The sequence below is a fragment of the Heterodontus francisci genome, chromosome 38 (assembly GCF_036365525.1).
Source record: "Heterodontus francisci isolate sHetFra1 chromosome 38, sHetFra1.hap1, whole genome shotgun sequence".
NCBI classification, from domain to species: domain Eukaryota; kingdom Metazoa; phylum Chordata; class Chondrichthyes; order Heterodontiformes; family Heterodontidae; genus Heterodontus; species Heterodontus francisci.
The window spans coordinates 31,891,068-31,909,056 of record NC_090408.1 but is presented as its reverse complement, the minus strand read 5'-3'; the positions used below and the strand labels follow the sequence as shown (position 1 = coordinate 31,909,056).

Here is a 17,989-nt window from a genome sequence, read left to right as displayed (position 1 = left end):
TGGCTGGAACAAGGAACCTCTGATACTTTCACTCACATCGTATTTGCCCTGATCGCAGCCACAGTAGGTGCTCTCCATGGTGTAGCTTCGGAGAACCCCAATTTCTCTCCAAACCACCACCCGTGCTGTTGATTCCCTTGACTTCTGTACCAAGAAGCAGCAACGGTTGATGGCAAATGCTGGGCAAATCTTGTCCAGGACTTTGGGGATGGTCTGTGCAAAAATGATTAAAATAAATTGATTTATTTCATTCAGCAGCAAACGAGTCAGTAATTTTTATAGCTTTGCATTCATATCACAGTGCAGGGTGAGTGATGATGCTTTAATGACTTCTGGAAGAGGATTTCTGCAGCTCATGTTTCAGATAAACTCACAGCGCAGCATCCGATAACAACTACACTCAGAACATTTCAATAGGATGTCTTTTAAAGATACAAATTTCTCCGTCACTATTTATATCTTTGGCATTCAAGGTGAGAGAGGGCAACAGTTGTCGATGGAACAGAAGAGAGGGCACTAAAGTCAATGGAATAGTGAGAGAGGCCAGTGCCAGTCAATAGAACAGTGTGAGCGGATAATGTTAGTGGAACAGTGATGGCTTAATTTTTGTCAATAGAACAGTAAGAGAAGGCATTGCTTGTCAATGGTGAGAAGTAGAGTACTAGTCAATGAAATGTTAAGAGTGAGTGCTTGTCAATGGAAAAATGGGAGGGAGCAGTGTTCATCAAACGAGTAGTGAGAAGGGTCTTGAATTTCTATTTTAAACAAGAATCAGTAAGCACTGGCCCCATCGCATTTGCTGTGATCTTTGGTTGCCTTGATTTAATCTCAAATTGAGTTAAAACTGAATTATTTCAAACTTTTCACTAACAATGCTGTTAAAACCATTTATTTGGCAACTGGGAAGCCAGCCACTCAGATAACACATTACTTTGTAAACACACAATGGGTCAATTAATCATCATCATATGGTGCTGGATCATGAAAATGCCATAAATTTCCCAGAAATACTCCACCAACAATATAAACAGTAAAACTACATTGATATTCACTGTGGGTATGGTAGCCTAGTGGTTATGTTACTGGACTAGTAATCTAGAGTCTAAACTATTGATCCACAGACATTAATTCAATTCCCACCATGGGAGGTGGGGAATCTAAATTCATGTAATTAAATAATTCTGGAATAAAAAAACTGATATCAATAACAGTGACTATATGGTTCATTAATGCCTTTCAGGGAAGGGAATCTGCTGTCCTTACCTGGTCTGGCCTATATGTGACTCCAGACCCCACAGCAATGTGGTTTACTCTGAAATGGCCTAGCAAACCACTCAGTTGTACCAAACTGCTACAAAAACAATAAGAATAAAACCAGATGGAGCCCTGGCATCAACCTAAGCATCGAACACAACAAAGGCACATGCAGCCCAGTTAACCCTGCATAGTTTGAGTTCTGCCAGGATCATGCAACTCCAGACCTCATTCCAGCCTTGTTCCAAACATAGACAAAACAGCTGAATTTCAGTGGCGAGGACTGACTGCCCTTTACATCAAGGCAACATTTAACCTAGTATTCCATGAAGGAGCCCCGGCAAAATTTGAAATCATTGGGAATCAGAAGGAAAAACTTCCACTGGCTGAAGTTGTACCTAGCACATAGGAAGACGGTCGTTTTTGGAGGCCAATCATCTCCATGACATTGCTGCAGAAGTTTTCTCAGGGTAGTGTCCTAAGCCCAACCATCTTGAGCTGCTTCATCAATGACCTTCCCTCCATAAGGTCAGAAATTGGGATGTTTGCTGATGATTGCAGTGTTCAGTTCCATTTGCAACTCCTCAGATAATGAAACAGTCCAAGCCCACAGTCAGCAAGACCTGGATAATATTAATGTATGGGCTGTTAAGTGGCAAGTAACATTTGTGCCACAAAAGTGCCAGGCAATGAGCATTTCCAACAAGCGAGAGTCTAACCACCTCTTCTTGTCATTCAACACCATTACCATCACTAAATCCCCCAATATCAACATCCTGGGGATCACCACAAACTTGGATAGCAACATAAAAACTGTGGCTACAAGAACTTGCCAGAGGCTGGGAATTTTGTAGCAAGTAACTCACTTCCTGACACCTCAAAGCTTTTCCACCACCTACAAGGCACAAATCAGGAGCATGATGGATTATTCTTCAATTGTCTGGATGCCTGGATGTAAAGGCCTGCTCAGGTCACGAAGAAAAAAACCCGACCTGAACCTGACAGAACCACATCAGACCTGAGCCCGACCTGGCCCAAGTCCCTCCATTTTTCCCGTGCCCGACCTGACCTGAGCCCACCCAACACAACCCAAGCCCGAACCAACCCGAGCCCGAACCAACCCGACCCGACCACCAGAAAGTTCAGGTAGGCTTTTCAACTTTTGACACTTAACAGCAGAGCAAAATGCAATTCTTGCTGTTTGTGTCCAACCCGCACCCGGCCCGGCCCGACCCGACCCGAGCCTGAAAGTCGGACCCAGAAGAGCGACCCGACCTGACCCGGACCCGACACATGTCGTCGGGTCCTGTCAGGTTCGGGTTGGGTAGCAGACCTTTGCCTGGATGGGTGCAGCTCCAACAACACTGAAGAAGCTCAACACCATCCAGGATAAAGCAGCGCGCTTGATTGACACCTAATCCACCACCTTAAACATTCACTCCCTCAAGCACCGAAGCACAGTGGCAGCAGTGTGCACCATCTACAAGGTGTATTGCAACAACTCAGCAAGGCTCCTTCGACAACACTTTCCAAAGCCATGATCTCCACCATCTAGAAAGACGAGGGCAGCAGGTGCATGGGAACACCTTTCCAAGTAAAAGAACGTCCTGGTTTGGAATGCTATCACCATTCCTTCATCATTGCTGGGTCAAAAACCTGGAATTCCCTTCCTAACACCAGCGTGGAAGTTCCTTCACCACACAGACTGTAGCGGTTCAAGAAGGTGGCTCCACCACCACCTTCTCAAGGGTGATTACAAATGGCCAATATATGCTGGCCTTGCCAGTGACTGTTACATCCGATCAATGAATAATAAATAAAAATGTATATATATTCACGTCTGTTTGATCACTTGCATTTAGTCTTCTGAGGAGTTTTTACTGCTGAACTGCCCAGGAAACCTAAAGAATGTGAGGAAGTGATGACCCGGAATGACAGGAAACATATTCTATCTACAAAGTGAGGAGGCTTCAGGTAGATTAATAATGAAAGGAGTTGTAATTATTTTGGGTTTTAACACAATGTATTTTCTTGATATAAATAGAAAACATTTAACTTGAGTTGCAGAATATTATAATGATCCATAATATAGGGAAATATAAAGATGGCACTCACCCGATATCCAATATCCTCTTTCAGTGTTGCTGTGTCGATGCTGGACCCTGCCTGCCACAATGTCTCCTTAAGACTGCAACCATACATGAAGACATTCTTCTTCCTTGAATGCCCGTGATAGTCACAATAAACCTTGTACAAAACAAATAAATAAGTTCATGAGAGCTTGCACACACGAGTGCTCAAAAGCAGCAGGAAAGCAATTTGCAGGAGACAGGAAAGCTCCCCTGATGAAAGGGCACAGAGATATACATAACAGTAACAGAATAGTAATCACCAAGTAACAGTAAAAGGTAACAGCACAGATTAATGATTATATAGCATCAATCACAGAGCAGCAAACTAAGAGTAAGAATCAAGTGCACAAAAGAAAACAAGAATCCTGCTTTTTCAAACCAGAAACTGGGCTTGATGCTTGGCCAACAGTTCTGGCCGAGTTATATGCATAGTGAGATCCCACTCTCGACTGTGCTGCTCATTGGGTACTCCCTGAATGGCACACCTACATGTCTTAAAAGCCTGGAGCAGCCATTTAAACAAAATGTTTATTTCTGACAGTTAAAATTTGTAAAGAGCCTAGATATAGGAACATTGGAACAGCAGCACCTCAACTTTATTGACCCATATCCCTTGACATCCCTTACCTAACAAAAATCTGATAATCTCAGTCTTGAAAATTTCAACTCATCCAGCATCCATGGCCTTTTGGGGCAGAAAGTTCAAGATTTCCATTACTTGTTGCATGAAAAACAGCTTCCAATTCATTCCTAAATGGGCTAGCTCTAATTTTAAGATTGCACACATTTGTTTTGGATTCCCCCACCACCAGGAAAGTAGTTTTTCTGTATCTATCCTACCTTTATGTTTTGTTAGTTATACTTAATCCACAAAGTTCCTTCCCTTCACTTATTTGCAGGCTCCTTTCTACTGCTGGCATTTTTTCCTCTTCCTCCATTATGAAAATGGATAGAATGTACCTATTTAACAAGTCTACCATGCCCATGTTGTCCTTTATAGTTTTGCCTGCATTTGGCTTTAAAGGGCCCACATGCCACTTTACCACATCTGTTCGATTAATATATTTATAAAAACTTTTGCTGTTAGCTTTGAAATCCCCTTGGAAGTTTTTTTCAAGGTTTTTTACACCTCTTATTTTCTTTGTGTCCCTTTTGTTGCCTTTTATAGTCTCCTAAGTTTTCACTTTTCCTTGCATTTGTTTGAGCCTTTTCTTTATACTTGATACTATTGCTTGCCTCATTTGATGATCATATTTGCCTTTATACACAATGGAGCCTTTGCCATTTAGGGCTATGTAATATCTGAAAGCAACAGAGCAGCACAGGAAACAATCCCATGCTTCACAGATGCAGTGGTGATTGATTCCTACAAGTTTTGTTCGAGTATATTCCAGGCTTCTCGACCCCTGGGTTTGCCATGTTGCTCATCCTTCCTGTTTGATGTTACTGACACTCACCAATGGGGTCTTGCCGATACTTCTCATGTAGCTGAGGAGCCCCTTTGTATGATAAATAGTCGGATGAAGATCAGGATTTGGCTCGGACCATTGTCTGTTCAAGTCCTCTCCACTCAAAGAACAGCGATGGCTAAAAGAAAAATTATATAAATGAATGAGAGACGTGAAAGCGTGCAAGAATTGTAATTCTGTGCAACTGAAAGTGAAGTGAGAGAATTCCATGCACGAATAGTGCTCTGAAAGTGTTGGGAAGTGAAACAGGAACACAATGGCCTGCAACTGAATGTTACACAGGTCTAAACACCAAATGTGAAAGGAAAATTAGTCAGCTCTCGCAGCCATGATACTGAATCCAAGGCCAGAACAGACTGATATTCAAGTTACTGTAGTCACTAGGCATGAGCACCAATCTGTACATTAAAGATTAATATAGTAAATTGTGTCAAACAGCACAAAAACTAACATGGTCATTCACTGCCTCCAGCCCCAGTAAATGGCTTGGGAGAATGCACAGTTAAAAACGAGACTGCGTTTCCCCTAATGGCAGATTGAGCTTCTCCAGTTAGTAGCTGGGCCAAGTGGATCAGAAGTCTCAAGTTTTCATTCTCAGTCTGTGCCAATTGGCCTCAGCAATCCTGGGCTAAGAAAGGGAATATCAGCCAGGATACTTCATCACTATCCAGTGAATGTCCCCTTGAGAGTGTATGTATGTAGAATCAGGTGAGTACTGGACCGGGTTCAGCTGAGACGTTTTTTTGCGATCAAATATCTTACTGACATTCAGAGGGCTGAATTTTACCGACAGTAGCGGGACCAGCTCAACGATTTGACCAGAGGTGGCCTCCTAATCGGTCACCTCCTGTGTCACCATCCAATTAAGGACGGCAGGTGGGCTCCTGATGCTGCTGGCCCAATCAGAGGGATTGCCAGGAATAGCACCAGAGGAGGTGGGCGCTGCTGAAGCAACTAGGAAACCTTGGAGAGGTAAATATTTAAAATTCTGGATAGGCAAGGCAGAAAGCCCCACCAATCAGTGGGGTAACCCCTCAAGGAGGGAGTCATTGAGGCCACAGGGGCTGCCTTTCCTACTTGTGGCCCCCTCTTTGGACCATGGTAACCACCACCCCCCACCCCCCTGGGCTGCTGCAGGAAAGCTGCATCCATGAAGCTGGGGGCCTTCCCAGACAGCGTGGGGCCGCCCCACCGCAGGGAAAATGCCAGCAGCCTCACTTAATTGCCCCAATAGGGGCTTTAATTATGCAAATCAGCTATCTGCCTCCAAGGAGAGGACAAATGATCCACACCCCAGCCTGCCTCCTACCCGCCACTGGAAAATCTTCCTGGCAGCGGCACTGAATCAGGCAGCATTCCGATGCATCTCCCCACTACTTTACTGGACCCCCTACCTCCGTTTTCACCATCTGAAGGCCGGTAAAATTCAGGCCTCACTCCCTACAGTGAAATATGAGGAATGACCACTTGGCTGAGGTGTGGGAGCACAGCTGCTCCTCATGAAACCATACTGCAGAGGTACTGATGCGTGACCCCAGTCATCAACCTCATCCTAGAAGCATGAGAGTGTGACCAATGCTCGTGATCTATTAGACAATGACATTTGTGTGTGTGACTCTGTTCATGCTCCATTTCGACTGACCAATTGCCCCAATGTAACGGAACAGAGTTTTGCAGTTGTTTCATTTTTCATCCCAATCTGCGTTCCCCCAAGTGGAAGCTGCACCCAGTCGATCTCCAGCTGAGAACAGTGACATTGACAAAACGAGTACAATTCAGGGACAAGACCAAGAGCAGTGAAATTCTCAGGGAGGGTTTCCAGCCCCCAGCTCTTGTTACCCCTGCTGCAGCTTCCAAAAGCTGAAAGCTCAGTACATTTCTTTATTCAAGCAATATTTATCCTCATCATTCTTTTGAAAGCAGTTGTCAGAAAAAATATTACTATTGGACCTTTCGGTTTAAAAAAAAAACAAGGAAACAGAAATTAGAAACAAGCAGCCAGGTTCCCCAGACAGAAAGATTATTGCAAATTTCACTTCAAGAAATCTGATTTTCTAATTAAATTATTTCTACCGTTCTAACCAAATTGAATTGCTAATTAGGAGTTTTTAAATTTAATAAAGGGATTTTAATGGAGTTCTTCCCATGTGACCCTCTGTCACAGGTAAAACCTAAAGCGCATGGTTTAATAAGACTCCCCCAGTTGGTGTGTGAGGGCAGTGCACCACATCCTATTCCCCACTCGAGGAGGCAGTCCAACTCATAGCACTTAATAAATCTGTGCAGGGATAGCCTAGTCTTTATAGCACGCACAAATCTGATTTAAACTATTTTGTACCCTTTTTCTCACAGTGGAAAAATCAAATGAAATTTATTACATTTGTGGTAACAGATATGTCAATAATAACCTGAATAAAATTTGCACATCTCTTGCATGTCATTTGTCCATATTAATTTCCTGTGATGGAAAAAATACATGATTGCCTCTGCTTCTCTGTCCTCTTGTGAAAACAATCAAAGCTGGGAATGCTTATCAATATCGAGCAAGTTGGCTTCTATTATAGCAGCACTGCATGAGGACTTCCTCCTCCCATGCCCTAGCCTGGAGTACTTCTCTTCAAGTCCTCCTCTCCACCACTGTTGAGTTAACCCTGTTTCTCTGAAAGCTCTTTTCATTACTTTTTCCACAGGTTTTCAGGCTAAAGGTTAACATCTTCAAATATTCTCCTGATCTCATTGGCCAATTCCCACCTCTCTGAGTCCAATATTGTTCTGATCCTAGCCATTGGTGCCACCATGCCACTGAGGTTCTGATCTGCCGTAGTCCATCCATGGTCATCACTGGTCTGCCAATGCTCTGCTCTTAAGCTGCAATCTGCTATTCATCACCCAGCACTAAGCTAGTGGACAGATACAAAAGCAATCAAAAAGGCTAATGGAATGTTGCCCTATATCTCAAGGGGGCTGTAATACAAAGGGGAGGAAGTTATGCTTCAGTTATACAGAGCTTTGGTCAGATCCCATCTGGGGAAATGCATTCAGTTTTGGGCACAGTACCTTAGGAAGCATATATTGGCCTTGAACGTGGTATTGTTCATACATTTGACTTGTATTCCCTTGAGTTTAGAACATTGAGATATGAACTAATCAAGGGGTTGAAAATCATAAAGGGATTCGATACAGTAGAAAAAGAGAAACTATTTCCTATGGTGGGATAATCCAGAACTAGGGGCACAAACTTCAGATTATAGCGAGGCCATTCAAGAGTGAAACAAAGTAGCATGTCTTCATAAAGGGCAGTAGCAATCTGGAAGTTTCTCCCCAAGAAGGCTGTGACAGCTGAGTCAGTTGTAATGTTCAAGATTGAAATTGTCAGATTTTTATTCAGAATGGATATCGACGGATATGGATCAATGATGGGTAAATGGAGACTAGGTAGAAGCTATCATCTAATAGAATGGTAGAACAGGCTTGAGGGGCTGTTTGACCTACTTTTGTTCTTATGTTACAGGTAGTCCAGCATCCTGTTCTATCTACACCTGTGAATAGCTGTCCCTGGTACTATGTTGCCCTGTCCTAAGTTGCCCTGTACATCGCTGTGCCTGGTACTGTATTGTCAATAACTGTCCCATTAAGTGACCATGGCCCCATGGCCACTTTCTTAGAATAATTTTTCCCTGAATTTAAACAATGGGCCATGCACCTAGTGCTGCATCAGGGAACTGGACCCTATAGATATTCCCTTATGAAGTGATAGGATGTAAAAAGAGGACATTGGACAGAAAAAGTAGAGCTGCCATTGTTAACAAGTCGGACTATAACATCCCATGGAACTATTTGATGAAGAGCAGGGCGTTTGCCTCAGTGTCCTGGTCAATACCGATTGTAGTGTTCAATGGCTTGATTAATCTGGATTTGATTGTACTAGTCTGTTCACTGATCAGTGTTCACTGTGCTTGATTGTCTAGAATTGATGAACCTAAAACTAGATGCTGGAAGGTTCTAGTAAATACAAGAATGCTCTGAAAGACATTGTACTGAAACCTTGTAAGTGCTGAGATATTTTAAATTACTGTAAATAAACCTGTTGTTGATTTTGAACTACTGTTATTTCTGCATTGTTCTGAGATAAATTGGATATGCAAAATACCCTGCAAACCAGTGAAAACATAATACTGATCCCCCAACTAACATCACTGAAACAGATCAGCTGGTCATTATCACATTGCTGTTTGTGTGAGCTTGATGCACACAAATTGACTGCCACATTTCTTACATTACAGAAGTGACTACACTTCAGAAGTACTTTGGATGTCCTGAGGTTGTGAAAGGTGCTATATTAATGCAAGTCTTTCTTTCTAAGATTGTGGAGCAGAATCAATTGACCACCAGCTCTCCTCCTGTTTTGTTATGAAATCAGTGTCTAGATGACTCTCTGTGTTTGGCAGGTGCCATAGATTGTTGTTGTTGTTGTTGTTGAACCACTGATTTAGCAATGCAATACCTTGACCAAATAATAATTTAGCGATTATGAGGTAAATAATCTTTGAAACAAACTCATATTGCTCTAACTAATGCTTTCTGATGTTAATCTCAAGTTTGCGCAACTTTCTAAGATTTGGTCTAACAATCGGTTAAAGGCTGCGGTCACTCTCTGGGCTGCTCTATTGCCGCAGGCTTATAGCCCGAAGCTCCAAAACCTTCTCCTCTGCTATTTCTAAATAGCCCGAGGATGAAGCTTCAAATATCTCTGATCTCAACATTAACTGGAACAGTTCCAATCCTGCTTTCAGCCTACACAGCACAGCATTCATTCAGCTCTGTGTTTTATGTAAATGTAAATATATGTGGTGGGGTTGTTCCTGGAGTTGGTAATTAGCTTGCTGGCCTAACACCAAGTGGATTGAAGTTCCTTTATTGTACTGTGCTTCTGGAAAGTCAGTGTCTGAAATGCAGAATTCTTGAGCCAACTAAAGCCATGTCTGCAGTGATGCCCAATTAATGAACAAGTTCTTTGCTGAACATCAAAATCGCTGATCCGAAAGGAATTAAATCAGATTCTAGCCCAAGATTGCAGAGAATATAAAAGTATTATTTTCCATTTGGGGGCTGGAATATTGATTTCTCAGCAACTAAACCTCACCTTTCCTGATAGGAAGTTTTTATCACTCATGTCATACTTAAATACTGCCTGTGCAGGCACCATTATTCAACACAAATTTTTAAAGAAATTATTATTTCAAACCCAAGACTCCAAATGGACATAAACACATAACAGTAAGGAGTCACTACCAATCTGCTCAACAACAGCTTTCCATTTTCAGTGCTCTTTACCCACCAGATTCGGTCTCCTGGTCTTTCTACCCCTCCACAACTGTCAATTTAAATAATTAATTCCCTAATTAGGGGCAATTTAGAGGGTTCTCTGGCATTATGCAGGTGGCGGAGCAGCCCTCTGCCGCATGATGGGGGAGGCCACCAGCTTAATGGAGGTGTCTCACTGTGGCGGGCTGAGGGACCATCGGAGATGGACTCGCTATCCCCAAAGAGGGTGCCATGGGCATCAAAGGATGACCCCCGCAGCCCCAGTGATCCAAGCGGTAGGATTTCCCCTCTGATCAGAGGCCCCCACAACCTCCTCCCCCCCTCCCCCAATAATGATTTATTTGACGACTCTGAAAGCATCTCCATTTTGAAGTGCCCTCACAGTCTCCTACCTGCCCCAGCAGAGTCCACCTCTCCTGGGCTCTAAAGCTGCCAGCCCTGGGATTGGGCCTGCAGCATTGAGCGACCACGTAGGACAGCAAGTGCAAAGGCAACCAATTAGGAGGCCGCCTCTGGGAAAACAGCTTTCCCCCATCTGGCTCCTGGCAGGTGCGGTCGCGGGACCCACCTTTGGGAAGCCCGTGGGAAAATCCTGACCTTAGTACCAAAAATTATGCAGCCATTCAGACAGATTCCTGCAGTAATTTTGGTGGGAGTCTATTGGAACAGTTAGAAAGATTTGCTAGGCCCTGGCCCACAACTTAGTTTACTAGATGGTTTTGCAGCCCAGCCACTGGCTTAAAGAGGCAGTATGGACAATGACAGGGAATCATCAAAGTTCTTGCTCCCTCGCCCTCCTTTAGGAGATTCAGGCTGGCACAGCCATGCTTGCCTAGACCAAGTACACCAGCTATTCCACTGACAGTTGTGGGGCCCACCTGAGGGTCTCAGCAAGGATCTATGCCTTGAGGATCTGTCCAATAGCTCTTTCCTAACTATCTGAAGCGACTCCCTTTATAAGGGAGCTGTGGGAGCCCCCACATTTCTGGGGGATCCCATACCTTCTCCCTTGCCTGGGACGCTTGGACCAGACTCCCCAAATGAGCCCTTAGCCTGCTGAAAATATAGGAATTTTGGAGCCCAGTAACCTGAAAATGCCACTTAAACTTATTTCACCATTCCATTAGATAATAGCGAATCTGCAACTCAACTCCATTTACCTGCCATTACTTAACAAAGATTCAGCCAATGGGAGAGCTGCAATTTGGGGTGAGACTTGGGGTTGAATTTAGTGTTAGCAGCAGGGGTCCTGCCATTGGGCCCGAAAGCAGGGGTCAACCCCGCTTCGGCTGTCAGCGAAACCCGGGGCCACATCTTGTCAGCAGCATTAAGGATAGCTGCCCGCCCCCAAGAACTGCCAGCTAATCAGAGGGCCGGAAGCTCAGCACCCTCAGCAGCGCCACCAGGAGCGGTGGCCACTGCTGGGGCTGCACCTGGAGGAAGGGCACACATCGATGGACAATCAGGTAAATGGGGTCTGGAGAGGGTGGGTATTGGTGAGGGCAGGTGGCGCCGTTGCCATGGCAGCAGTCATTGCTGCTGGAGGGCCCCCTCCATGGGCCAAAGAGTGCCCAAACAGGAGGGAATTCTACTGGAGCCCGCCAGGAGGCTGCCAGGTTTACCTGGTGATCTCCCCAGGTGGTGCAGAGCCACCACCACCCCCCCCACCCCCACCCCCCATTGCTGGTAAAATGCCAAAGGAGCCAGGATGAGGCCCTTAATTGGCCACCTAAGTGGCTCAGTTGGGCTCCGGGCGGGAGAGCCGAACATCACCTTCCCCATTTCTGGCAAGATGGCATGGCGGCAGGAAGACAACAGGCACACCACCCTACCATAAACCCCCGCCCCCACCACCCCCTGCCTTTCCCCACCATTTTAGGGGCCCTCCTGCCCCTAAGTGCTGGTGAAATCCAGCCTTTGGTTCTCCTAAGTCTCTGCCCATTTTAATGCCGTTGTAATAATGCGATGTCAGCTTTTTGTACCCATCCCTTTCCATCCTGACATCGTCAAAAGAGACAGTGCAGCATCTACTGCCTTTACTATACAGTCAACTTAAATTGTGTTTGCGGTGAGAGTCCTTGTGCAAGCTTCCCAATGAAGAGTGAGTGAGTGTGGTTGGGAAAGCAGCAAGAGTGCCATTGAAGAGTATTTATAAAACACAGCCCATCCCCCAATAGAGAAGTAAGATGCCACATTGTCTTTCCATTGGAGACCGTCAGTAGCATAAAAGCGTGCATGATTTGGAACAAAGATGGGGAGGAAAGTATGTTGTGGAGAGGACAAGAGGAGGTTGCACACCTATATAGATAGGTTGAGTGAGTAGGCAAAAATCTGGCAGATGGAGTATAATGTGGGAAAATGTGAAGTTGTTCACTTTGGCGGGAAGAATAAATAAGCAGAGTATTACTTAACAGAGAACAACTGCAGAACTCAGGTGCAGAGAGATCTAGGTGTTCTAATGCATGAGTTACAAAAAGTTAGTATACAGGTACAGCAAGTAATAAAGAAGGCTAATGGAATGCTATCCTTTATTACGAGAGGAATTGAAAATATAAGAAAGGATGTTTTGCTTCAGTTATACAGGGCATTGGTGGGACCACATCTCGAATAGTGTGTGCAGTTTTGGTCTCCTTATTTATGGGAGGATGTAAATGCATTGGAGGCAGTTCAGAGGTGGTTTACTAGGTTGATACCTGGAATGAGCGGGTTGTCTTATGAGGAAAGGTTGGACAGACTGGGCTTGTTTTCACTGGAGTATAGAAGAGTGAAGGGAGGCTTGACTGAAATTTATAAGATCCTGAATGGTCTTGACAAGGAGGATGTGGAAAGGATGTTTCCTCTTATGGGGGGAGTCCAGAACTCGGGGGCAGTATTTTTAAATTAGGGGTCTGAGGGTTGTGCGACTTTGGAACTCGTTGCCTCAAAAGGTGGTGGAGGCGGGGTTATTGAATAATTTTAAGGTGGGAGTAGATAGGCAAGGGAATCAAAGGTTGTCAGGGGTAGATGGGAGTGTGGAATTTGAGACATAAACAGATTAGCCATGAACTTATTGAATAGCGGAGCAGGATAGACGGGCCAAATAGCCTTTCTGCCCCTAATTTGCAGCTTTGTATGACAAGGCCAATGCCGGGAGAGTTTGGGGGCCAAAGTGTTTCATTGTCACGTTTCTGGCAGAGGAGGAGAGCTTGAGGAATTTTGGCTCCATTATGACTGTAACAGGTATCCAGGGGAAGGCCCAAGCTTTTCAATTCAAATGCTGATATCTTGGGGTTTTTGTTTGAATATATGATTGAGTGGCACTTCTATTTGAGGTTGTGCAATACTTAATTAAATCTTCTTTGTACCAGTCAGAATCAGAAAATATTTCTCAGCCTGTCCTGTGAGTAATCCAGCTAAAGCTACCATAGAAAGATAAATAAGCCAAAAAGACTCAATGGATGATCAGCAGCAACCGATCAATGAAGGTTAATTTTATGGGACCTTGTGCAGGGTTAGTGGTTTAATGCAGCAGGTGCAACTGTTCATTTTTCTATCTCCCATGGAGGGATAGTTAGGCTTATAGTTACTGAAAATCTGCCATGTGTCCTTGTTATTGCTCATTTATCCATCTGCTCTTTAATAAAGCTGATGGTAGTTTGGAGCCCAGGTCATTGTCAAATGAAGTGTTTATTCCACTACTTTCAGACCATCAAGGAAGATCACGTGATATAACCAGTTAGCAAAACACAGAGACAAGGCTTCTCTGTTTGACCCCTAAGCTTGCTAAAAATGACCAATATATTGAGTAGGTGAAGACACTCTCCAGTTTGTAAGAAGCAAGGGCTTGTCTATGAGATTGGTCTGAGATTCAGAAGCTGAGAAAGTAAAAGTCACAAAACGTGACAGTGATGGTAGAAAATGCAGGGACCAGAATATAATTCTCGGGCCAAGAAGCTGTTCAAACTTTTTAAAATTTGACTTTAGTTGAACAGTAACAAACAGCCGCAGTTCAAAATGTGTAGAAGGACTCAAAGATGGAGACAGAAAACTAGAATGAATCCATTCAGCTTTGCAGGAAAAGGAAAGGAAAGTGCATACCAGATAGAAATGTTGAACTTGGGAAGGAAAAATGCGTGGGAGAGAAGAAATGCTGCCAAGCCAAGAAGGAGAAGGAGCTGCAATCTCTAAGCTGATGAGAAGGAAAGTCAGCGCACACCCGAGGCAGCGAGATAATAAAAACAAAAACACATCGAGGCTCAGTAAACTTGAGGCAGGGGAAAGGGGGAGACAGCACCCACATGCTCCTGAACTGGCCAGTGGGTGTCCAAAGTCCCAGGAACCTGGGGTGCTCCGCAGAAGGGCATCAGAGATCTCAGGTGATCCAACTGTAACGAAATGGGATACAGTATAGGGAGTTGTTGGTCCAAACCCAGCGTCCAATCAGGAAGAGTCCAAACCCAGCGTCCAATCAGGAAGACTAAATCTGATTGTGAGCCAACAGAATCTGTTGTGCATGTGGTGATTAAAAGCATCATGGCACGATACAAGGTAAAGTAGGAAGTTCTCCGAGTAACCTGTCCAATTCCCTGAATCAACACCACCAAGAACAGATTATGTGGTCATTCATTTATCTGCTGTTTATAGGAACCTATTGTGTACAACTGGCTAATGCATTTGCCTACATGATAACAATGATTGCATTTCAAAAGTAATCCATCAAAGAACTTTGGGCATCCTGCAGATGTGATAAGGTGCTATACAAATGCAAGGTTGTTCTTTTTTCTATCTGGAGGGTACACCCTTGGTCTCACCAGGTCAGCTAAACCTGGCTAAAATATGATTAGAACATCACTCATGGTAACATTAAAAGTAGTATTGGTATCTATACACAAACCCTTTGAGGTAACTCGGGTATGTTCTAAATAATTGGATTGTTATGGCTAAAATGATTATCAGGAAGAAAGCTTGGATGGTTACTAGTTGTTAGGCAAAAGCTGTGGGACTGAGCCAGAGTGAAGTTGCCATAGCATTGACAACAGCATCAGACTCATCCCATGAGACAGAAGTCAGACCTGCCACATAGCAATCTACATGAGGGCTAAAACCTCCCACACTATGGGCCCAATTTTAACTCTGTGCAAGTGAAAGGGTTTTGAGCGAGTTAAAATCTCACCCAAATATCTCACCCAAGGCAATCAACCACGGGGACCGGGGTAGTCTAGGATGGAAAAGGATTGTGAAACTTACGTTTCATATACCACACTGTCTCCATTTAAAAGACGATTGCATTTTTCCAAAAAAAAGCTTTACCTCTGGGGCTTTGCTGAAGAAGTGCTGGCAATTTCTTCATAAAACTACACATGGCAGATTCAGCGACAGACCCTGGAACAGATGTTGGCTGTATTGTTAATCAGTAACCACCCCATTTCCAGTAATGCCTGGTGAATTACATTTGACAAGGAAATACACCTCCAATGTATGGAAGTAAACTTAAAATGAACTAATTTTCTGCTCCTTGGATCGGGGGTCAATGTGGCGGCTTCTTTGGAAGCTGCAGGTTTCAAATGTAATTAAACAGTCACTGTTCCCATGGACACAGCCTTCTGACTCAGTTTCTCAATAGAAGCTTTGAGTAGCAGTGCCAGTTTGCCTCAGCCCATCTTCCCCTTCCCGCACCATGTGGGAACTCATCTCTCTTTACATTTGATTTTTGCTAACGATGATACATCTGTGTTTTCTGTGCCTGCTGCTTCGAGCTTGATGTCAACCGTCTGCTCCGTGTTTATGAGGCAGCAAACTCGCCAAATTTTCAAATAAAATATTCAAATTTATTATGGAAATTGTTTTCATTTCTATCGGTTTGAGAGTAAACTCCTGTAAGCACAACTGAGACTTTCGTGTTCTGTGCTGTAAGAGATTGGAGCGGCAAATGTTTATCAAGAGAAGTGACAGAAGCCTCATTAAAATGCAGAGGAAATGCTTCAGTATCTAACGTGCACAATGTGTTAAAGAGACAGTTGGTGTTTTATAGACAAAAGCAAAAATAACACGAGAGCCTCAAAATTGCAGTATGGCCAATTTCAGGATTAGTGCCACCCACAGTGTGGGCACAAACATGCCAGCAGTGGGGAGGGCTGGCCATACCGTGACATGTGAGGCGAGGCCTTCTCTCAGTTGTAATCGGATCCCACTGCGTGGAAAACCAGTGCTGACGCTAGGTATAATTGACTGGGGAGGTGGGATTTTCAGCAAAGCGACAGCTCTTTAAAGGATTACAGCTCGCACATGGGAGGGGATAGTTCTTTATAAAAAAAAAGGGAAAGAAATTTTAGTGGATGTTTTGGAGAGAGTCAGGAGGTAATGTGGGCAAATTGCCCTTTTCAGAAAAATACATTAGTATGTAGGAGGCGTAACCAAAGAAGGTAAAGAAGAAGGGGTGGCACAGTGGTTAGCACTGCAGCCTCACAGCTCCAGGGACCCAGGTTCGATTCTGTGTACTGCCTGTGCGGAGTTTGCAAGTTCTCCCTGTGTCTGCGTGGGTTTTCGCCGGGTGCTCCGGTTTCCTCCCACAGCCAAAGACTTGCAGGTGATAGGTAAATTGGCCATTGTAAATTGCCCCTAGTGTAGGTAGGTGGTAGGGAATATGGGATTACTGTAAGGTTAGTATAATGGGTGGTTGTTGGTCGGCATAGATGTGGTGGGCCAAAGGGCCTGTTTCAGTGCTGTATCTCTAAATAAATAAGAAGGCAGAGTGCAAGTTGCACGGCAGCGGGTAGCAATGAGACTGAATGGAATCTTACAGGCCCATAAGACCTGTACACAAATAAAGGAAGAAGTTTAATGTCATCAGAAGTGTAAAAGTAAGCATACACATTTATGCCATGTATTATTACTAACGGGATACATTACGTAATGCAGGAACAAAGACTGAATTTTTGTTTATGTGTCCTGATCCTGCCGTCAGGAGGAAATGCAGGTTGGGAACACACACATGCCTGCACTGGGACTCAGAGGGCGATTTTTGAGGAGACGGCCATTAAAGATGGAAGGCGGGCTCTCAAGGCTGGAAGGCCAATAGGAGGCCCTCCAGCACTCACAGATTAGTAGCCCCACCATCAGAGGTGGGAGCTGCCGATGTTAGTAGGAGAGAGGGAGGACTCCCCAAGATAGAGGCACCCTCTGAAGTGGTTTAAAACATTTTTAACATTAACAAATGGCGACAGCAGCCAGGCCATCATCATGGAATGGCAACCCCTCCCATTGGACAACCAACAGCTACAGCTACCCCAACATGGTGGGTGCAAGGTGGTGGGGGGTGGGGGGGGGGGGGTGTTCCCTAAGTGGTTGGCGTATCAGCCTCCCCTCACCACTGGGAGGCCACCTCCATCCCTTGGCCATGTTTCACCCTCAGTGGGGGGTCCTGCATGCCAACTGGAAAAATATTGGCCTTAATAGGCCCTTTAATTGGCATAATGGACTTCCTGCCACTTGTGGGTGGTTAGCCATCGCCTCCCCACCCCCTCCCAATCCTCCCGGAATGAAAATGGCCCAGAGGCGGGACCTTGGCAGGATAGCGGCAGACTGGCTGGTGGCGGGAAATTGCAGGCCTGTCCGCCTCCTGTCCCAGCTTCCGCAGCCATTTAAAAATACGACCCTATGGGTTGTAGGATCCTCAGCAAGTTCGCATATAAAGCATCCAAACAAGCTATCGTTTATTGTATACAACTCCAGAAAAGGGGTGAGGCACAAATCAGTATGGCACACAAGTAGCCTGCACTGAGAAATCAAAGGTCTTCCACTACCACCACAACCTAGGTGCATGTTACATTG

The 17,989-nt window shown here is 44.6% G+C and overlaps 1 protein-coding gene across 1 annotated transcript in view; it reads right to left on the bottom strand.

The window, feature by feature from the left end:
- Window positions 1–17,989, bottom strand: part of LOC137352341 (cytosolic carboxypeptidase 4) — a 184,503-nt gene that overhangs the window by 63,787 nt on the left and 102,727 nt on the right. The window contains exons 19-21 of the mRNA XM_068017630.1: window positions 4,844–4,973; window positions 3,370–3,501; window positions 37–213 (exon numbers count right to left, since the gene is read on the bottom strand). Coding sequence (XP_067873731.1) covers window positions 37–213; window positions 3,370–3,501; window positions 4,844–4,973 — 439 coding nt within the window. The remainder of the gene's footprint in view (window positions 1–36; window positions 214–3,369; window positions 3,502–4,843; window positions 4,974–17,989) is intronic.